At 44.5% G+C, this 24,501-nt stretch overlaps 1 protein-coding gene across 1 annotated transcript in view; it reads right to left on the bottom strand.

Moving 5' to 3' along the window:
• Positions 1-24,501, bottom strand: part of LOC112237601 (unconventional myosin-XVI-like) — a 277,352-nt gene that overhangs the window by 223,039 nt on the left and 29,812 nt on the right. The window contains 2 exon segments of the mRNA XM_042319826.1: positions 12,826-12,969; positions 14,067-14,137. Of these exon segments, the coding sequence (XP_042175760.1) occupies positions 12,826-12,969; positions 14,067-14,137 (215 nt within the window).

Here is a 24,501-nt window from a genome sequence, read left to right as displayed (position 1 = left end):
GAGAAAGCAAGAGAGAGAGAGAGAGAGAGAGAGAGAGGGAGAGAGAGAGAGAGAGAGAAAGAGAGAGAGATTAAGAAAGAGAGAAAGAGAGAGAGAGAGATAGAGAGGGAGAAAGCAAGAGAGATTAAGAAAGAGAGAAGGAGAGAGGGAGAGAGAGAAAGACAAAGACAAAGCGAGAGCATGCCTAGCTGTCTGTTTTCATACTTTTTTTCATCCAGCCCAAATGTGCCAATCATACAGCCTTTCTGCAGGTCGTGGCGAGGGACTGTGTGTGTGTGTGTGTGTGTGTGTGTGTGTGTGTGTGTGTGTGTGTGTGTGTGTGTGCATGCATGCATGTAGAGTAAATAGGAGAGAGGTGGTGTTCCTGACCTGTCATTCTCAGCTCCTGCTGTGACTCCAGCAAGACTACTACAGTATGGTACCTAGCAAACAAGAATTAGTTATGTGAAAGTTCCCAGAACATTCGTTCGGTCGCCGCAAATGTTCTCATAACACAAAAACTGTCCAGTCGTGAGGATGATTATAGAATGTTGTAAGAACGTTCCTAGAACACATTTAAAAGGTTCTTTAAAGGTTCCCAGAATATTTTACTAGATTGTGGGAAGTGTGTAACAAAATATATGTTCCCAAAAAACAAAAACTGTCCAGTTGTGTGGATCATTCTACAATGCTTCTTTTAGGGTGCAAAAAACATTCACTCAATGTTACAAAAACATTCCCAGAACACATTTGGTATTTTTCTTTAAAGGTTCCCATAATGTTTCTTTGGATTGTGGCAACAGTCTGATGGGAACATCGTGGTGATATCACAAAATATATGTTCCCAAAAAACAAAAACTGTCCAGTTGTGTGGATCGTTCTGCAATGCTTCTTTTAGGGTGTAAAAACATTCACCCAATGTTACAATAATGTTCCCAGAATATTTTTTTCTGTTCTTTAAAGGTTCCCAGAATGTTTCATTGGGTTGTGGGAACGTTGTGGGGATATGACAAGAGATAAATCTGTCCAGTTGTGCTGACATTCAGATCATGTTTGAATCAGGGGGCACAAAACTTTCCTTTGATGTTGCAAGAATGTTGACAGAACAACCTTTCTGAGTTCTTTAAAGGTTTCCAGAACATTTAATTAGGTTGCAGGAACAGTGTGGATACCTTACAAGAGTTAGGTTCCCAAAACAAAAAATATGGTCAGTTGTGATGACATTCAAACAATGTTTTAAGTTAGGTTGCACAGGTCATTCCTGTAATGTTGAACAATGTTCCACAAATTCCAAATAAATCCGTTTTTGCGAAGTTCATAGCATATATTCCATTGATGTTCTCACTATATACATTTATTCCTTGTGAAAAAGAGCGTCACCAATTGGTGATGGTCTCTGGAAGAGGTGTGTTTAAATATAGGTACAATCGTCCTGACACCTCTGTTAGAATGCGTGGTAATGACCAGTAGGACACAGAACCACTTTATTTCAATTTCATAGTTTTGCTCGAAAGAAACATGGTTAAAGAATATGTTGGCTTGAACCTACAATCATCGGCTCTGCAGCCAGAACCCTCTGCACCACCAGGTTATATCTATCTATCTAGAACTTAATGGGAATCTTAGCTAATGTTCTGTGAATGTTCTTGGTTTGCAGGGTACTCACTACTCTACCTACTGAGGATATCAACTGGGGCCTCTGTTTTTTTATTTTACCTTTATTTAACTAGGTACGTCAGTTAAGAACACATTCTTATTTACAATGATGGCCTAGAAACAGCTGGTTAACCGCCTTGTTCAGGGGCAGAACAGATTTTTACCTTGTCAGCTCGGGGATTCGATCTAGCAACCTTTCGGTTATTGGCCCAACGCTCTAATGCTCTAACCACTAGGCTACCTGCTGCCCGGGTTACAGTATGGTTAATGATGAATGCATGTGTTATTCATCATATTTTTTACCTAGCTGATATCTATCATGTTAAACTTGGTAGTCAATCATGCAGTTAAAGACAACTACACCATCTACAGATGTGAAAATAAAGCACCAGCCGCCAGTAGAATGTGGCGGTATAAAATAATACAAAGAGTAGTATGAGTTTGACCATCTCAACTTAATCCTGATGTAATCCTTGTTTGTAATAGCAACAATGTTAGATACAATGTATTAAAGTAAATGAGTTGACATGATATGACTACTATATCGCAGTACAGTTTGCCTTTGGTGTCTGCCATCCCATCAATACAGATAGATGATGCTCTATCTGACTGCAGATAGTAACTGCTGACACGTAGAAACAAACAGCATCCTATTGTCTCCCGGGTGCCAAGTGTGCAGCAAGGGGTTAAAAGCTGACCTCTGACCTTGACACGCTCCGCACTCACCGCAGCCTTATGATGGATCAGTGTTCGTTGACCTGGCGACAGGAATCGGTCAACGCCGCAACACGCCCGTGTCATAATAGGTGTTACTACAGCAACCGCATTAGGATCCATACCAACAACAAAAAAGAGGACTTGGTGGGATTGTCCCCTGGGATGGGGTTTCCACTAGATCGCACAGCCACAAAGTTAAAATTGGCTATATTGTAAAAATGATTTAGCTTTTTGGTTAGGGATTACAGTTGAAGTGTGGTTAAGGTGAAGGTTAAGGATAGGGTTAGGTTTACTTTGTGGTTGTGGTAACTAGTGACATCCCTGGGATGGCTTTAGAGACTCCCTGAATAGGAACTAAAACACTTACATGTCCCTAAATGAATGAGATTAGAATGGACTACCTATACACTCTAGGAGTGAGCCACCATCACCACCTATATGAACTAGCGCTCGCTTACGCAAAGCCAAATTATATCATCGTTTTCAGATTTAAATCCAAGACAGAAGAAAATACTGTAGGTTCCACTATTTTACCAGAGTTCAGACAAGGGTCATGTCGTTAGGTATTTAAAGGCAACGGTTTTGGATTGCCAAAAGTGGGTCAGTCTAAAAGGAAATTTCATAACAATAGAACCAATTAATAGAACAATAGAACCAATTCATAGAACAATAGAACCAATTCATAGAACAATAGAACCAATTCATAGAACGATAGAACCAATGAATCACAATCTCCCATCTTAAGCCATGAGGAGTTAAGGAGGCCAGTAATATTAGGATGACTTTTGTAAGCTGTACTATCAAAACCCAGCACAACAGTAAGCACAAACTTCAAGGTTCACAACAAACTTTCAGTGTTAGTGAGGTCGGATAACAACTCAGCGTGACACATCAGAGGAGCACTCCAGACAGACGAGACAGAGACAGGCCCCGCCTTACAACTTTTCAGAATGCAAACCATAAGAGAGAAAACTGAGCTCATGGTAGGGATCGTTAGGGCATGCAACTGAATCAATTCAAAATGTTGTGCTATGGAAAACTAAAACAAGCATTTCTTATTGGACATGTTCAATTAATATCTCCTACTTTCGTCCTGTGTTTTTCGTTTGGTGCCTAGGGAATAGAACTCACCATTTCTGCTGGGAGACATTACAACAGAATGAGGACAACCTGCCAATTAGCCACTAATCGGCAATCGCTTATCTCATTGCTGCCTGCATGGGCCTTGTTAGCCATGCAAATCAGGAGAAACTAATTGACACAGTGAAATTAAATCAGATATGATAACGGACCAGCGATGCCACAATGGATTCTAGGCTCTGAATAGGGAACTATAGTGACGCCATAGACAGAGATGGCTTCAACAGACTAGTCCTACATCTAGAGTAGCAATCATGTCGTTTCTTCATAGTTGCCGTTGTGGTTAAGGGCTGTTTGATCATAGAGGATCATTATTCTCATGGGGAATCAACATGAAAGAGCTGTAAATTAATGACCAATACATTGAAGGAAATAACTCACTATAACTCCCTCATAATAATGAATTTAAACCGACTCATACATTTAATATGAGGCAGATAGGTTTAGCATGCAGCAACACTACTCTACTGTTGCCTATTGGCTCCTATCATAGTTTTATAACCAATGACTAACCTCCCCTCCTCTCCTCTGGCTGAGGTTCACCAGTCACACAGAGAGGATAAATCCTGACAGAAAGATGTTTGTAGACAGAGCAGTACCCGGAGCTGGGAATGGGGGTTTGGAATGGGATTGGGAACGGGGTTGGGAATGTAATGGAGGGTATTGGGAGGGCATGGGAAATTGGGATGCTGTTTTCAATATGGAGGTAAGATAATTAGCATTAGCGCCATCAAACATAGAGAGGGGTCGAGACAATAATGCTACCCCCTCCTCCCCCTCCTCCCCAATTACCAAGCCCCCTACATCCCAGCTCATACAGCCACGGTAAGTGCTGGGATGTCCCAACACTAAACCCTACCCTAATCTTAACCCTTACCTTAAATGAGTTGCTGCCTCTAACATTTACAATGTTAGATGGTTCTTCACACTGAAAGTAGTCTATTGGCCAGGAGAAGCTGTAATTGTTCGTGAAACAGCCATTACAAACTATAGCAACCGCTAACATGTGAGCAGGTTCAAAAATATAACGTCCAAATCATCTGAAATCAACTCCAAATTTGGTTTGATGTTACTTAAAAGGTGATTTGGCCTTTAAAAAAAAACATGCTTCAATGGAGTAGGGACCTTTGATGGCCACAGGGCAAATTAGAGTATCAGTGGCCTAAACCTTTCAATGTTACATTGAGCTGGGTGAAGGGAATATGAATGAAAGTAATCCAATATGCTGTAATAGGAATAAGGCCATGCACATCAAAAAAATAACTCATCCTTCCTAATATTAAATGGCACCGACTGCCACTGGTAGGGACGTACCAAGGATCCCTGATAGCACAGACCATACAGCCACTGGTAGGGACGTACCAAGGATCCCTGATAGCACAGACCATACAGCCACTGGTAGGGACGTACCAATGATTCTTGATAGCACAGACCATACAGCCACTGGTAGGGACGTACCAAGGATCCCTGATAGCACAGACCATACAGCCACTGGTAGGGACGTACCAAGGATCCCTGCCACTGTACAATTTCCGGCAGCAAAAACGCTGTCCTCCATTAAAAAGGGAGAGATGGAAACCCAAGGACAGCGATGGAGAGGAGGAGGAGAGGAATGAATGGAGGATGAGACGAAGGGAATGACAATCAAAGACAAGCCTGTCTAACATTCTGTTATAGTAAATCACTCTGAAAATGACAAAGACAAGCCTGTCTAACATTATGTTATAGTAAATCACTCTGAAAATGACAAAGACAAGCCTGTCTAACATTATGTTATAGTAAATCACTCTGAAAATGACAAAGACAAGCCTGTCTAACATTCTGTTAGAGTAAATCACTCTGAAAATGACAAAGACAAGCCTGTCTAACATTATGTTATAGTAAATCACTCTGAAAATGACAAAGACAGCCTGTCTAACATTATGTTATAGTAAATCACTCTGAAAATGACAAAGACAAGCCTGTCTAACATTATGTTATAGTAAATCACTCTGAAAATGACAAAGACAAGCCTGTCTAACATTCTGTTATAGTAAATCACTCTGAAAATGACAAAGACAAGCCTGTCTAACATTATATTATAGTAAATCACTCTGAAAATGACAAAGACAGCCTGTCTAACATTCTGTTATAGTAAATCACTCTGAAAATGACAAAGACAAGCCTGTCTAACATTCTGTTATAGTAAATCACTCTGAAAATGCTACATTCCCCCACTGTAGAACCAGCACATTCTTTGAGAAATTCCAGGTAACACTTCCTAGTATAAACAATCTATTTCAAGTGCATCTATTCTATAACAATGTTATAGTGCATTATAATTCACAGGGATTGTGTATCTGTGCCATTCAGAGGGTGAATAGACAAGACAAAAGATTTCAGTGCCTTTAAAAAGGGCATGGTAGTAGGTGCCCGGCAGGGCGCAGCGGTTTGTGTCAAGAACTGCAACGCTGCTGGGTTTTTCAATTTCCTGTGTGTATCAAGAATGGTCCACCACCCAAAGGACATCCAGCCAACTTGACAACTGTGGGAAGCATTGGAGTCAACAAGGGCCAGGATCCCTGTAGATTTGAGGCAGTTCTAAGGGCAAAAGTTGCAACTCAATATTAGGAAGGTGTTCTTAATGTTTTGTCCACTCAGCGTATGTTTATTAGCAGTTACATAGGAATTGCCACCAAATTCTCCCAGTTAATTCCCTGATAGGAGTCTTGTTTCTGATCACGGGGCGGCAGGTAGCCTGGGGTTAAGAGAGCTGGGCCAGTAACTGATAGGTTGGTTCAAAACCCTGGGCCGACTAGGTGAAAAATCTGTCGATGTGCCCTTGAGCAAGGCACTTAACCCTAGTTACACTTTTAAGTCAGTCTGGATAACACCGTGTGCTAAATGTAAATCACAGCAGACTGCATTGACAGACTCTGTGCTGGAGAAGAAAGAAGGAAAGGAGCAGAAAGGAAATGCGTCTTTAAGAAGGTTGCTATTTTTACTCAGCCTTTATGTTATCTTACTCTGAGGAACACACACGTACATACACACACACACACGCAAAATATACACACATTTACTCACGCACAGCCGCGCACACAAATGAGTAGAAACACACTTTTTTAAACGGAATAAGTCTTCCCTCACAATTCACCAGAGGGAAGTTGAAGAGGCGTGTAATCATTAAAAACATGTTTAAACTTGAACTCTATCTGTCCCACACCCGCCTGTCTCTCGCTCTCTTTTTGAATTGGCTCACCATTATTCAACCACCATCTCTCTCTCCGTGTCTCTCTCCCTCTGTGTCTCTCTCTCCCCTCCCTCCCTCCTCTGGCTGACAGGTACTGTAGATGTGACCTCATTAACTAGAAAGTGGGTCTCAGTTGAAAGTGAACGGAAGAAATTTAGTCACTGCCTCCCGTGGAGAGGTAAAATAAACCCTTCCTCATTCTCCCTCTTCCCTGCCCTTCTCTCTCTCTCCTCCTGCAGAGTGCTGCATACTGTATCTATTTTCAGGGGTCTCCTTGGCAGGAGTAGTAGTGTTTGGCCTAACTATATCACACACAGGCCCACTGACTGGGCTGCCTACATGCAGCGCTGCTTTCAGTAAATCAATCCCTGCTCTGATAGAAAGAGGAAGAGATGCAGAGGGAATGAATACACAGACAAACTCTCTCTCTTTCTCTCTTTCCGGCAGCTCTTCAACTGCTGCAACATCCTCTCTGAGTGTCACTCATGCCCACCCCATCATACAGGTTCTGTTGCCACCCTACCACACCGGATCCAATCAGCAGAACCAGAATAGGACCTAACATCAAGCCAAACATAGCCCACCCTCCATCCCTCCACTTTTGCATGCTCCTGTCTCCTACTCCACAGCTGCTCCTGTCCCCAACTCCACAGCTGCTCCTGTCCCCTACTCCACAGCTGCTCCTGTCTCCTACTCCACAGCTGCTCCTGTCCCCAACTCCACAGCTGCTCCTGTCCCCTACTCCACAGCTGCTCCTGTTCCCAAATCCACAGCTGCTCCTGTCCCCTACTCCACAGCTGCTCCAGTCCCCTACTCCACAGCTGCTCCTGTCCCCTACTCCACAGCTGCTCCTGTCCCCTACTCCACAGCTGCTCCTGTCCCTTACTCCACAGCTGCTCCTGTCCCTTACTCCACAGCTGCTCCTGTACCCTACTCCACAGCTGCTCCTGTCCCCTACTCCACAGCTGCTCCTGTCCCTTACTCCACAGCTGCTCCTGTCCCTTACTCCACAGCTGCTCCTGTACCCTACTCCACAGCTGCTCCTGTCCCCTACTCCACAGCTGCTCCTGTCCCTTACTCCACAGCTGCTCCTGTCCCCAACTCCACAGCTGATCCTGTCCCTTACTCCACAGCTGCTCCTGTACCTTACTCCACAGCTGCTCCTGTCCCCTACTCCACAGCTTCTCCTGTCCCCTACTCCACAGCTGCTCCTGTCCCTTACTCCACAGCTGCTCCTGTACCTTACTCCACAGCTGCTCCTGTCCCCTACTCCACAGCTTCTCCTGTCCCCTACTCCACAGCTGCTCCTGTCCCTTACTCCACAGCTGCTCCTGTCTCACACTGGACCTAATACTACAGAACACCAGACCTGACCCAAACCCCTCTGATAGTCTAATACTACAGAACACCAGACCTGACCCAAACCCCTCTGACAGACGAATACTGCAGAACAACAGACCTGACCCAAACCAATCTGATAAACTAATACTACAGAACACCAGACCTGACCCAAACCAATCTGATAGACTAATACTGTAGAACACCAGACCTGACCCAAACCAATCTGATAGACTAATACTGCGGAAAACCAGACCTGACCCAAACCAATCTGATAGACTAATACTGCAGAACAACAGACCTGACCTAAACCAATCTGATAGACTAATACTGTAGAACACCAGACCTGACCCAAACCAATCTGATAGACTAATACTACAGAACACATCACCAGACCTGACCCAAACCCTCTGATAGACTAATACTGCAGAACACCAGACCTGACCCAAACATATCTGATAGACTACTACTGTAGAATACCAGACCTGAACCAAATCAATCTGATAGACTAATACTAAAGAACACCAGACCTGACCCAAACCAATCTGATAGACTAATACTGTAGAACACCAGACCAGACCCAAACCAATCTGATAGACTAATACTGTAGAACACCAGACCTGACCCAAACCAATCTGATAGACTAATACTGCAGAACACCAGACCTGACCTAAACCAATCTGATAGACTAATACTGCAGAACACCAGACCTGACCCAAACATATCTGATAGACTAACACTGTAGAACACCAGACCTGACCCAAATCAATCTGATAGACTAATACTAAAGAACACCAGACCTGACCCACACCAATCTGATAGACTAATACTGCAGAACACCAGACCTGACCCAAACCAATCTGATACACTAATACTGTAGAACACCAGACCTGACCCAAACCAATCTGATAGACTAATACTACAGAACACCACACCAGACCTGACCCAAACCAATCTGATAGACTAATACTGCAGAACACCAGATTTGACCCAAACCAATCTGATAGACTAATACTGCAGAACACGAGACCTGACCCAAACATATCTGATAGACATATACTACAGAACACCAGACCTGACCCAAACCAATCTGATAAACTAATACTGCAGAACACCAGACCTGACCCAAACCAATCTGATAGACTAATACTACAGAACACCAGACCAGACCTGACCCAAACCAATCTGATAGACTAATATACTGACCCAAACCAATCAGAACACCAGACCTGACCCAAACCAATCTGATAGACTAATACTGTAGAACACCAGACCTGACCCAAACCAATCTGATAGACTAATACTGCAGAACACCAGACCTGACCCAAACCAATCTGATAGACTAATATTGCGGAACACCAGACCTGACCCAAACCAATCTGATACACTAATACTGTAGAACACCAGACCTGACCCAAACCAATCTGATAGACTAATACTACAGAACACATCACCAGACCTGACCCAAACCAATCTGATAGACTAATACTGCAGAACACCAGACCTGACCCAAACCAATCTGATAGACTAATACTGCAGAACACCAGAACAAACATATCAGACTAACACTGTAGACCCAAACCAATCTGATAGACTGATACACTAATACTGTAGAACACCAGACCTGACCCAAACCAATCTGATAGACTAATACTACAGAACACATCACCAGACCTGACCCAAACCCCTCTGATAGACTAATACTGCAGAACACCAGACCTGACCCAAATCAATCTGATAGACTAATACTAAAGAACACCAGACCTGACCCAAACCAATCTGATAGACTAATACTACAGAACACCACACCTACCCTGACCCAAACCAATCTGATAGACTAATACTGCAGAACACCAGACCTGACCCAAACCAATCTGATAGACTAATACTGCAGAACACCAGACCTGACCCAAACCAATCTCATAGACTAATAATACAGAACACCACACCAGACCTGACCCAAACCAATCTGATAGACTAATACTACAGAACACGAGACCTGACCCAAACATATCTGATAGACTAATACTGTAGAACACCAGACCTGACCCAAACCAATCTGATAGACTAATACTACAGAACACCACACCAGACCTGACCCAAACCAATCTGATAGACTAATACTGCAGAACACCAGACCTGACCCAAACCTATCTGATAGACTAATACTGTAGAACACAAGACCTGACCCAAATCAATCTGATAGACTAATACTACAGAACACCAGACCTGACCCAAACATATCTGATAGACTAATACTACAGAAGAACACCAGACCTGACCCAAACCAATCTGATAGACTAATACTACAGAACACCAGACCTGACCCAAACCAATCTGATAGACTAATACTGCAGAACACCAGACCTGACCCAAACATATCCAATACTAGAACACTAGACCTGACCCAAATAAATCTGATAGACTAATACTGCAGAACACCAGACCTGACCCAAACCAATCTGATAGACTAATACTGCAGAACACCAGACCTGACCCAAACCAATCTGATAGACTAATACTACAGAACACCAGACCTGACCCAAACCAATCTGATAGTCTAATATTGCAGAACACCAGACCTGACCTAAACCCATCTGATAGACGAATACTGCAGAACACCAGACCTGACCCAAACCAATCTGATAAACTAATACTGTAGAACATCAGACCTGACCCAAACCAATCTGATAGACTAATACTGCAGAACACGAGACCTGACCCAAACATATCTGATAGACTAATACTGTAGAACACCAGACCTGACCCAAACATATCTGATAGACTAATACTACAGAACACCACACCAGACCTTACCCAAACCAATCTGAAAGACTAATACTGCAGAACACCAGACCTGACCCAAACCAATCTGATAGACTAATACTACAGAACACCACACCAGACCTGACCCAAACCAATCTGATAGACTAATACTGCAGAACCCCAGACCTGACCCAAACCAATCTGATAGACTAATACTGCAGAACACCAGACCTGACCCAAACATATCTGATAGACTAATACTGTAGAACACCAGACCTGACCCAAATCAATCTGATAGACTAATACTAAAGAACACCAGACCTGACCCAAATCAATCTGATAGTCTAATACTGCAGAACACCAGACCTGACCCAAACCAATCTGATAGACTAATACTACAGAACACCAGACCTGACCCAAACCAATCTGATAGTCTAATACTGCAGTACACCAGACCTGACCTAAACCCTCTGATAGACGAATACTGCAGAACACCAGACCTGACCCAAACCAATCTGATAAACTAATACTGTAGAACACCAGACCTGACCCAAACCAATCTGATAGACTAATACTAAAGAACACCAGACCTGACCCAAACCAATCTGATAGACTAATACTGTAGAACACCAGACCTGACCCAAACCAATCTGAAAGACTAATACTGCAGAACACCAGACCTGACCCAAACATATCTGTTAGACTAATACTGTAGAACACCAGACCTGACCCAAATTAATCTGTTAGACTAATACTAAAGAACACCAGAACTGACCCAAACCAATCTGATAGACTAATACTGTAGAACACCAGACCTGACCCATACCAATCTGATAGACTAACACTGCAGAACACTAGACCTGACCCAAGCCCCTCTGATAGTCCTGGTACTGCAGAACACCAGACCTGACCCAAACCAATCTGATAGACTAATACTGCAGAACACCAGACCTGACCCAAACCAATCTGATAGACTAATACTGCAGAACACCAGACCTGACCCAAACCAATCTGATAGTCTAATACTGCAGAACACCAGACCTGACCCTAAACCAATCTGATAGACTAATACTGCAGAACACCAGACCTGACCCAAACCAATCTGATAGACTAATACTGCAGAACACCAGACCTGACCCAAACCAATCTGATAAACTAATACTAAAGAACACCAGACCTGACCCAAACCAATCTGATAGACTAATACTAAAGAACACCAGACCTGACCCAAACCAATCTGATAGACTAATACTGTAGAACACCAGACCTGACCCAAACCAATCTGATACACTAATACTGTAGAACACCAGACCTGACCCAAACCAATCTGATAGACTAATACTACAGAACACCACACCAGACCTGACCCAAACCAATCTGAAAGACTAATACTGCAGAACACCAGACCTGACCCAAACATATCTGATAGACTAATACTGTAGAACACCAGACCTGACCCAAATTAATCTGTTAGACTAATACTAAAGAACACCAGACCTGACCCAAACCAATCTGATAGACTAATACTGTAGAACACCAGACCTGACCCAAACCAATCTGATAGACTAATACTGCAGAACACAGACCTGACCCAAATTAATCTGATAGTCCTGGTACTGCAGAACACCAGACCTGACCCAAACCAATCTGATAGACTAATACTGTAGAACACCAGACCTGACCCAAACCAATCTGATAGACTAATACTGCAGAACACTAGACCTGACCCAAGCCCCTCTGATAGTCCTGGTACTGCAGAACACCAGACCTGACCCAAACCAATCTGATAGACTAATACTGCAGAACACCAGACCTGACCCAAACCCCTCTGGACAGACCCCATAGGAAAATATTATTATGATGTTGTGATGCTACACTTTATGTGTGTGTGTGTGTGTGTGTGTGTGTGTGTGTGTGTGTGTGTGTGTGTGTGTGTGTGTGTGTGTGTGTGTGTGTGTGTGTGTGTGTGTGTGTGCGTGTGTGTGTGTGTTTCTCACCAGCAATAGCAGCAGCACCATGTCGGCGTGGTCACACACACATGCCACGTGCAGGGCTGTCCAGAGGTCCTCATCCTGCAGGTTGATGTTAAGCCCTCGCTCAATCAAAACCTCTGCAGCAAACACGTTGTCATGGCGAGCACACTATGGGATAGACAGAGAGAGAGACAGATGAAGAGAGATAGAAAGGGTGAAAGAAAGAGACAGTAGGGAAGAGAGAGAGAGTGGTGGTTGGATAATGGTGAGCCAATTGAAATTGTTGATTGTTTTTCAATTATAGTAGCGTTTCTGCTGAGTCACGGTTAGTTAAATGTTCTACGGTCCAGGGAACATTCAAAATGTCATACATGGATGAAATGTATAATACAGTACATTTAATCAAAACTCATATCACCATGGTGGCTAGAATATTTCATTATCATAATGTGTACAGTATGGGAACAATCTAAATAGTTAAAAACAATAGGTGGATGTGTTTGTGTGTGTGTGTGTGCGTGTGTGTGTGTGTGCAGGGCCGGCTTTAGCCTTTTCGGTGCGAAACATTTTAGTATCCCTCCTTTTGATGCAGGAGTGAAAAATGTAAATTTTCTGCAATTCTACCAATTTCGCCATGGGGTGGAGAGAACATTTTGCGGTTTTAAAGGGGAATAACATCAAATTTAATCTCTGACTCGTTGTTGGACTGTCTGTCAACGTGCAAACCTCTCTCACTCAGGGAGAGCGAGGTAGAGCGAGAGCTAGAATGAGAGATAGGTCCCTGAATGAGAGATGTGCGCACGTTGACAGACAGTCCAACAATGAATCAGAGGGATTTAGGAACAAAGACACATTATCTGAATTCTTAATTATTCCCCTTCAAAGCTATTTCCTACAATTCAAAACATTTTGCCATGATGTATGCCAAGTTAATATGATATCTATTTTAGAGTGGCTAACAAAATCAATGGGGGACCCTTGAGGTCAGGGCCCCTGGGATTGTGCCCTGCGTGCCCGGGTAGTCTTTGGCCATGATTTTTAAAAAGTTAGATAGTTGGCTAGACTAACTAACGATCAAAAAATATACATGGCTAATTATCAGCAAATGAGTTACATAACAAGAGATAAACTACAGGTGCACAAACACATTTATAAATTGCATCTGTTGTATTCTACTATTCTAACTGTCAATAGTAAGTTGAGACACCGACTGAGGACGCTTCTGTTGCTTATGTCTGGAGTTGGCCATGTGTGTGTGTTCTTACCAGGTGTAGAAGAGAACCACCAGAGGAGATAGGAGTGTTGGGGTCAGCTCCCTCCTTCAGCAGACACAGCACTGCAACGTAGAAAGAGAGAGCAATATTACTTTATATATTACACACTTATAAACCACAAACGCCTAGTGTGTGAACCCATGTGGATGTAGTAACAACAAAGATAGATAGGACGATAGACAGGACGATAGACAGGACGATAGACAGGACGATAGACAGGACGATAGACAGACGATAGACAGGACGATAGACAGGAAGATAGACAGGAAGATAGACAGGACGATAGACAGGACGATAGACAGGACGATAGACAGGACGATAGACAGGACGATAGACAGGACGATAGAGACAGGACGATAGACAGGACGATAGACAGGACGATAGACAGGACGATAGACAGGACGATAGACAGGACGATAGACAGGACGATAGACAGGACGATAGACAGGACGATAGACAGGACGATAGACAGGACGATAGACAGGACGATAGACAGGACGATAGACAGGACGATAGACAGGACGATAGACAGGACGATAGACAGGACGATAGACATAGACAGGACGATAGACAGGACGATAGACAGGACGATAGACAGGACGATAGACAGGACGATAGACAGGACGATAGACAGGACGATAGATAGGACGATAGACAGGACGATAGACAGGACGATAGACAGGACGATAGACAGGACGATAGACAGGACGATAGACAGGACGATAGAAAGGACGATAGACAGGACGATAGACAGGACGATAGACAGGACGATAGACAGGACGATAGAAAGGACGATAGACAGGACGATAGACAGGACGATAGACAGGACGATAGACAGGACGATAGACAGGACGATAGACAGGACGATAGACAGGACGAAGTAGAAAATAACAGACAAACAATATTACTTGAAATGAAGCGCTATTGGAAAGACTTGCAAACAGTGTATTTTTCCAATAAACCTGCACTTGTAAATGCATGCACACACACACACACACACACACACACACACACACACACACACACACACACACACACACACACACACACACACACACACACACACACACACACACACTCACACTCACACTCACACTCACACTCACACTCACACTCACACGCATACTACAGCTTCCTGCACTCCAGTATGATCCCCTGTGTGTGGCTTGTACTCCGCGTGCCCTTGAGGAGTCAGTCACTTATCAGGCAGTCAGACATCAGTCAGTCCGTCATCAGTTATCAGTCAATCAGTTTTCAGTCATCAGTCAGTCAGTCAGTCAGTCATCAGTTAGTTATCAGTCAGACAGTTGTCAGTAAGTCATCTATCAGTCAGTTACTTATCAGTCAGTCAGTCAGTCATCAGTCAGTCATTAGTCCTCAGTCAGTTATCAGTCAGTTGTCAGTCAGTTATCAGTCAGTTATCAGACAGTCATCAGTCAGTCAGTTATCAGTCAGTTGTCAGTCAGTTATCAGTCAGTCATCAGTCAGACAGTTATCAGTCAGTTGTCAGTCAGTCATCAGTCAGTCATCAGTCAGTCAGTCATCAGTCAGTTATCTGTCAGTTATCAGCCAGTTGTCAGTCAGTCATCAGTCAGTCAGTCATCAGTCAGTTGTCAGTCAGTCATCAATCAGTCAGTTATCAGCCAGTTATCAGTCAGTTGTCAGTCAGTCATCAGTCAGTCAGTCAGTCAGTCATCAGTCAGTTGTCAGTCAGTCAGTCATCAGTTATCAGTCAGTTGTCAGTCAGTCATCAGTCAGTCAGTCATCAGTCAGTCAGTCAGTCATCAGTCAGTTGTCAGTCAGTCAGTCATCAGTCAGTTATCAGTCAGTTGTCAGTCAGTCATCAGTCAGTCAGTCATCAGTCAGTCAGTCATCAGTCAGTCATCGGTCAGTCATTAATCAGTCAGTCATTCAGTCATTAGTCCTCAGTCAGTCAGTTATCAGTTGTCAGTCAGTCATCAGTCAGTCAGTCACCTGTCAGACATCACTCAGTCAGTCAGTCATCAGTTATCAGTCAGTCGTCAGTCAGTCAGTTATCAGTTAGTCAGTTATCAGTCAGTCATCAGGCATTAGTCCTCAGTCAGTCAGTCAGTTGTCAGTCAGTCGGTCAGTCATCAGTCAGACGTCAGTCAGTCAGTTATCAGTCAGACATCAGTCAGTCAGTTATCAGTCAGTCAGTCATCATTCATCAGTCAGTCACCAGTCAGTTATCAATCGTCAGTCAGTCAGTCAGTCAGTCAGTCAGTCAGAGTGTATCAGAGTGTATGAGCCCACCACCATTACAGTAGCAGTTGTGAGAGGTGGAGTATCTGCCTGGATCACATCACATCAGAATACATCAGCTCTCCGAAGCCAGAGTGCACTGACTAACACACTGACACAGATCTGCACTACAAATATAGTAACTACATCATGTGCCACACCCTGACACAGATCTGCACTACACATATAGTAACTACATCCTGTGCCACACCCTGACACAGATCTGCACTACAAATATAGTAACTACATCATGCGCCACACACTGACACAGAACTGGTCATTCTGCTCTACAAACTGTCATATATTCCACTGTACTCACACAGACATTGATCTGCTTTACAAAAAACTGAACTCTATTGAAAAAGCAATACTGAACTGTTGATCCTTTAATCAAAGACTCACACAGATCTGGCCCAACCACTGGCCCAACCACTCCCAAACCACTCCCATCCACTCCAAATCCACTCCCAAAACACTCCCAACTACTCCCAAACCACTCCCAAACACTCTAAACCACTCCAAACTCCTCTTAAACCTCTCCAAACCACTCAAAACTAATCGCAAACCACTCCAAACCACTCCCAACTACTCCCAAACCACTCCAAACCACTCCCAACTACTCCCAAACCAATCCCAACTACTCCTAAACCACTAGCAAACCACTCCCATCCATTCCCAAAACACTACCAAAACACACCAAACCAATCCCAAAACACTTCCAACCACTCCCAAACCACTCCCAACCAACTCTAAACCACACCATACCCACTACCAACCACTCACAACCCACTCCCAACCCACTCCCAACCACTCCCAACCACTCCCAACCCACTCCCAACACAATCCCAACCACTCCCAACCCACTCCCAACCCACTCCCAACCCACTCCCAAACCACTCCCAACCGACTCCAAACCACTCCCAACCGACTCCCAACTCTCCCAACCAGTCCCAAACCTCTCCCAAACCAGTCCCAAACCAGTCCCAACCCACTCCCAACCCACTCCCAACCCACTCTGAAACAACTCCCAACACACTCCCAACCCACTCCCAAACCACTCCCAACCCACTCCCAACACACTCCCAACCCACTCCCAACCCACTCCCAAACCACTCTCAAACCCGTCCCAACCACTCCCAACCCACTCCCAAACCCCTCCCAACCCACTCCCAACCACTCCCAACCCGTTACCGACCCACTCCCAACCCCTCCCAACCCACTCCCAACCCACTCCCAACCACTCCAACCCACTCACAACTCACTCACAAACCACTCCCAACCACTCCAATCCACTCCAAACTACTCCTAAACCTCTCAAAACCACTCAAAACGAATCCCAAACCACTCCAAACCACTCCCAACTACTCCCAAACCACTCCCACCTACTCCCTAACCAATCCCAACTACTCCTAAACCACTAGCAAACCACTCCCATCCATTCTGAAAACCCTACCAAAACACACAAAACCAATCCCAAAACACTCCCATCCACTCCAAACCAATCCCATCCACTCCCAAACCACTTCCAACCACTCCCAAACCACTTCCAACCAACTCCAAACCACACCATACCCACTACCAACCACTCCCAACCCACTCCCAACCCAATCCCAACAACTCCCAACCACCACCAAACCACTCCCAACCCTCTCCCAATCCACTCCCAACTCACTACCAACCACTCTCAACCCACTCCCAACCCACTCCCAACCACTCCCAACACACTCCCAACCCACTCCCAACCCACTCTCAAACCACTCCCAACCCACACCCAACTCACTCCCAACCACTTCCAAACCACTCCCAACCAACTCCAAACCACACCATACCCACTACCAACCACTCCCAAACACTCCCAAACCACTCCAAACCACTCCCAACACACTCCCAACCCACTCCCAACCCACTCCCAACCCACTCCCAACCCAACCCAACCACTCCCAACCACTCCCAACCGACTCCCGACACTCCCAACCACTCCCGACACACTCCCAACCCACTCCCAACCCACTCCCAACCCACTCCCAACCAAACAATAATGATTCTACTGAGAGGGAGAAACGGAGATGAAAAGACAGAGAGCATGAGGAATTGAGAGAGATGGACAGAGAGAGAGAGAGGGCTGTAGACATTTTCCTCAACAACAGTGACAAGCCAAGATGGATGCTGAATAAACATTGGGAGACCTTACCTCAGCAAAAGACCAAACTACTATGCCAAGCAAGCTGCAGACACACGCACACTAACTCACTGACTCTCTTAAACAATAATTTAACCAGAGCTGTTAGCAGTGAGGGTAATAACCACTGTCATTACCATGGTGATCATACCATTTCCATCCTATGAACCCTAGTGATGAACCCTATGGGGTCGCTTAGCCTAAGTGGTCATTATCTAAATAAATGTGTTTTTAATGATCACACACGCACAACCGTGCACACACACACACACACACACACACACACACACACACACACACACACACACACACACACACACACACACACACACACACACACAGACACACACACACACACACACACGTCAGCTGGTTAGGGCGGATACATGTCAAGCTGAGCTAGGACATAGCACCAGCGTAACAGTAATTTAACAGTGGTACTGCAGTAGAGTTTGACCATGCAGTGCGTGTTTCAGTAGTATCAGTAGAACTTGTTAGTCAGTTAGATCCTCAAGGTATCTTTGCAGGCTGCTCCGTTAATTTCTCTCTAGGTCATATTCCTATACTGTAAGGACCTCACTGATCAACCAACCAATCTCTGCTTTTTCCTGATAATGGAAGATCCTTAATTGTTTATAGATGAATTATAAACACACACACAGGCACATACAGTACACAGACACGTAGGCATGAGTACACAGTCACCGAAACACAAGAGCACACACACCACACACACACTTACATGCCACCTCCTTGGTGCTTAAAGCTTAAATGGCTGCTGAGGAAGAACACAGCTTTCGTTAAATTAATCAACACAGTTATATCTCTCTCTCTTGCTCTCTCTCTCGCACACACACCTTCTCTCACTCCTGCCTGAAGCTCAGGAATATAATCCCAGCTATGTTAGTAATCAAGCTTCATTTAACAGAGTTAGAGCAATTGATATGAAATAGTTGCAGTATTATTGTTGTGTTCAATGAGTCATTAGTGTAGTATTAGTTAATAATCCCAACATAAGGTTTTATTTGCAATGTGATATGTGGTGGTCGCATGGACTGGAATGGACTGGATAAAATTGTCTGCTAAATTATTAAAATGTCATTTAAATTGCATCTTATTTAGTATTTTGTTACTATTATTATCATAAGAGACTGATACAGTCAGGCGTCCGCCTGGACGGCCTCAGGTTTGTCAGACATTCCATTCCACAGCAGGAGGACCTGTCTGTGTTTTTATGGGACATTATTGAGTGTGACTCAACAGAGGTCAGAAGTAAAAAGCTCCAGTTTGTTTTCACCCTCAGGGCAATCAGACAGAGAATTGCCAACCCTAGCCACTGTCCTGTTCTACTATTGATTAGCAGGTACTCTTCAGTGTTAGTCTGGCTGACACCGGCTCTCAAAGTTGATGTGTAGTCACGTGGGTAACATGCTAATTCAGTGTTGCTGTGGTCCAGTATACTGTGTCTCTACACACTCTAAGACCTTCTCCATCCCATATACACCATACAACCACCCAGCTCATATCCAGTCAGAAAAACCAACGGATATTCTCCCTTCATTATTAACATGCTTAGCAGTCCTACTAAGACAGGGAGTGGTTTGGCAGCATAATACCTTATTGCTCTTTTGCCATGCATTAGCGTGTTCATCTGTGTGCTCTGTTTCATCAGGCTGTTTGGCTCTGAAGAGACAGAGGGAGAGTGGGCGAGAAAGAGAGAGAAACAACCAGCTGTCATTTTTGGGAAAACGGCAAAACAGCTGTGGGAGACATATGTGGAGTTTCCATGGCAACCAGATGGGAGCTGTTGTGGAAATGTAGAGAAAAGGAAGAAGAAGTGGAGGGAGAGAGAGAGAGCTGGAGAGAAGAGGAGGGAGGAATAATGACATTTAGGGAGAGAGAGCTGGAGAGAAGAGGAGGGAGGAATAATGACATTTAGGGAGAGAGAGCTGGAGAGAAGAGGAGGGAGGAATAATGACATTTAGGGAGAGAGAGCTGGAGAGAAGAGGAGGGAGGAATAATGACATTTAGGGAGAGAGAGCTGGAGAGAAGAGGAGGGAGGAATAATGACATTTAGGAGAGAGAGCTGGAGAGAAGAGGAGGGAGGAATAATGACATTTAGGGAGAGAGAGCTGGAGAGAAGAGGAGGGAGGAATAATGACATTTAGGGAGAGAGAGCTGGAGAGAAGAGGAGGGAGGAATAATGACATTTAGGGAGAGAGAGCTGGAGAGAAGAGGAGGGAGGAATAATGACATTTAGGGAGAGAGAGCGAGAAAGAGCAAGAGAGCGAGAGAGAGAGGGAGAGGGAGAGCGAGAGAGTCCAGTAAGGGTTTACCACATCACTAGATGTTCTCAGTCAATTCCAGACCTCCCCTACAGACTTAGTCTTTCATCCACTCTTCTTCACAGTAAAATATGACTCTATCCTCCCCATCAGCATATTCCACTCTTCAGCCCTCCAAAAGATTACCACGTACTGGCTGTCATACAGTCCCTTCTCTGCAGCCAAACTCTTACCAGATGCAACAAGAATGAGAAGGAGAGTAAGGAGAGAGGAGGAGGAGGAGAGTAGAGAAAGAGGAAGAGACTAAAGAGAGAGGAGGAGGAGAGTAAAGAGAGAGGAGGGGGAGAGTAAGGAGAGAGGAGGAGGAGAGTAAGGAGAGAGGAGGAGGAGGATAGTAGCGAGAGAGGAGGATGAGAATAAAGGAGAGAGGAGGAGGAGGAGGAGAGTAGGGAGAGAGGTAGAGGAGGAGAGTAAGGAGAGAGGAGGAGGAGAGTAGCGAGAGAGGATGGGGAGGAGAGTAAAGAGAGAGGAGGAGGAGAGTAAAGAGAGAGGGGGAGGAGAGAAAGGAAAGAGGAGGAGGAGGAGAGTAGCGAGAGAGGATGAGGAGGAGAGTAACGAGAGAGGAGGAGGAGGAGGAGAGTAAAGAGCGAGGAGGAGGAGAGTAAAGAGAGAGGATGAGGAGAGTAAAGAGAGAGGAGGAGGAGAGTAAAGAGAAAGGAGGAGGAGAGTAAAGAGAGAGGAGGAGGAGAGTAGTGAGAGAGGATGAGGAGGAGAGTAAAGAGAGAAGAGGAGGAGAGTAAGGAGGGAGTAGGAGGAGGAGAGTAAAGAGAGAGGAGGGGGAGGAGAGTAGCGAGAGAGGAGGAGGAGAGTAAAGAGAGAGGAGGAGAGTAAGGAGAGAGGAGGAGGAGGAGAGTAAAGAGAGAGGAGGAGTAGAGTAAGGAGAGAGGAGGAAGAGGAGAGTAAAGAGAGAGGAGGAGGAGAGTAAAGAGAGAGGAGGAGGAGAGTAAAGAGAGAGGAGTAGGAGAGTAAGGAGAGATTCTGCTCTACACTATACTTGATTGTTTTGTCACATAAACTGAAATTAGGCGAACTATTAGAGTTTTAGCATCCAGGAAATGGTAGAGCGATTTATGCATAGTGCATCTTTAAGAAATTAAATCTAAATTACATTTGCACTGAGCAAATCTAACAACAAATGAGTTCAAGTATTTATTTTCCTTATCACTACACTCCTACTGTTGTTCAAGTGCTGTATCTGGCTAAATTCACACATTGGTTAGATACAGTTAAAAGCCTTGATCTGTTTCCCAAAAAAGGAACAGATCAATGTGTCAGTCAGTCATTGCCTTTCGTTTGAGAAACAGATTGCTGGTTTCTCTCTTTCTCTCTCATTGCATCAATAGAGAGGTTTTGGCCCAATGTCACAGCACGACACGTACCTTTCACTACAAAGGCACCTGGGAAAGGGATAGATGTGTGGCAGTGACAACCAGCCAGCTTCTAGCTCTGACAGACAGAGAACTGTACCAGAGCTGTCTGGGGGATGAGGACGATCTTCAAGATGGACAATGATACATATGTACCCCATGTTTTCAAGCTGCAGGTTGAGGTTTATTGTAATTAATCTTGTCCTAGAAGCAGAACTGGGCAGTTTCCGCTAGATGGGCCAGCTGCAAAGTCTAAATTCATTAACACAATAATTTGCTTAATTTAAGGTTAGGCATTAGGGTTAGCAGTGTGGGTAAGGTTCGGGCTAGGTTTATTTTTAAAAACATTTTATTCAACTTTATTTAACCAGGTAGGCTAGCTGAGAAGAAGTTCTCATATACAACTGCGACCTGGCCAAGATAAAGCAAAGCAGTTCGACACATACAACAACACAGAGATACACAACATACAGTCAATAATACAGTTGAAGAAAATCTATATACAGTGTCTGCAAATGAGGTAAGATAAGGGAGGTAAGATAATAAATAAGTCATGGTGGCGAACGATTTACAATATACCAATTAGACACTGGAGTGATTGATGTGCAGAAGATGAATGTGCAAGTGGAGATACTGGGGTGCAAAGGAGCAAGATAAATAAATACAGAATGGGGATGAGGTAGTTGGATGGACTAATTGCAGATGGGTTATGTACAGGTGCAGTGATCTGTGAGCTGCTCTAACAGCTGATGCTTAAAGCTAGTGAGGGAGATATGAGTCTCCAGCTTCAGTGATTTTTGCAGTTCGTTCCAATCATTGGCAGCAGAGAACTGGAAGAAAAGGCGGCCAAAAGAGGAATTGGTTTTGGGGGTGACTAGTGAGATATACCTGCTGGAGCGTGTGCTATGGGTGGGTGCTACTATGGTGACCAGTGAGCCGAGATAAGGCGGGGCTTTACCTAGCAGAGACTTGTAGATGACCTGGAGCCAGTGGTTTTGGCGATGAGTATGAAGCGAGGGCCAGCCGCCGAGAGCATACAGGTTGCAGTGGTGGGTAGTATACGGGGCTCTGGTGACCAAATGGATGGCACTGTGATAGACTGCATCCAATTGGTTGAGTAGAGTGTTTGAGGCTATTTTGTAAATGACATCGCCGAAGTCAAGGATCGGTAGGATGGTCAGCTTAAGAGGGTATGTTTGGCAGCATGAGTGAAGGATGCTTTGTTGCGAAATAGGAAGCCGATTCTAGATTTAATTTTGAATTGGAGATGCTTAATGTGAGTCTGGAAGGAGAGTTTACAGTCTAGCCAGACCCTTTGGTATTTGTAGTCCACATATTCTAAGTCAGAACCATCCAGAGTAGTGATGCTGGACGGGCGGGCAGGTGTGGGCAGCAACCGGTTGAAGAGTATGCATTTAGTTTTACTTGTATTTACAAGCAGTTGGGGCCACGGAAGGAGAGTTGTATGGCATTGAAGCTTGTCTGGAGGTTAGTTAACACAGTGTCCAAAGAAGAGCCAGATGTATACAGAATGGTGTCATCTGCGTAGAAGTGGATCAGAGAATCACCAGCCGTAAGAGCGACATCATTGATGTATACAGAGAAGAGAGTCGGCCCGAGAATTGAACCCTGTGGCACCCCCATAGAGACTGCCAGAGGTCCAGACAACAGACCCTCCGATTTGACACACTGCACTCTATCAGAGAAGTAGTTGGTGAACCAGGCGAGGCAGTAATTTGAGAAAACAAGGCTGTTGAGTCTGCCCATTAGAATGTGGTGATTGACAGAGTCGAAAGCCTTGGCCTGGTCGATGAATACGGCTGCACAGTAATGTCTCTTATCGATGGCAGTTATGATATCGTTTAGGACCTTGAGCGTGGCTGAGGTGCACCCATGACCAGCTCTGAAACCAGATTGCATAGCGAAGAAGGTATGGTGGGAATCGAAATGGTCGGTAATCTGTTTGTTGACTTGGCTTTCGAAGACCTTAGAAAGGCAGGGTAGGATAGATACGGGTCTGTAGCAGTTTGGGTCTAGAGTATCTCCCCCTTCGAAGAGGGGGATGACCGTGGCAGCTTTCCAATCTTTGGGAATCTCAGACGGTACGAAAGAGAGTTTGAACAGGCTAGTAATAGGGGTTGCAACAATTTTGGCAGATTATTTTAGAAAGAGAGGGTCCAGATTGTCTTGTTTAAAATATGATTTTATGACTTTTTGGCTGTTCCAACTAGTGACCATTCTGCAGAGCTGTCTCTGGTACATTAGTAATCCTA

The sequence above is a fragment of the Oncorhynchus tshawytscha genome, linkage group LG03 (genome assembly GCF_018296145.1).
Source record: "Oncorhynchus tshawytscha isolate Ot180627B linkage group LG03, Otsh_v2.0, whole genome shotgun sequence".
NCBI lineage: Eukaryota > Metazoa > Chordata > Actinopteri > Salmoniformes > Salmonidae > Oncorhynchus > Oncorhynchus tshawytscha.
This window is presented reverse-complemented; position numbering and strand designations above follow the sequence as displayed.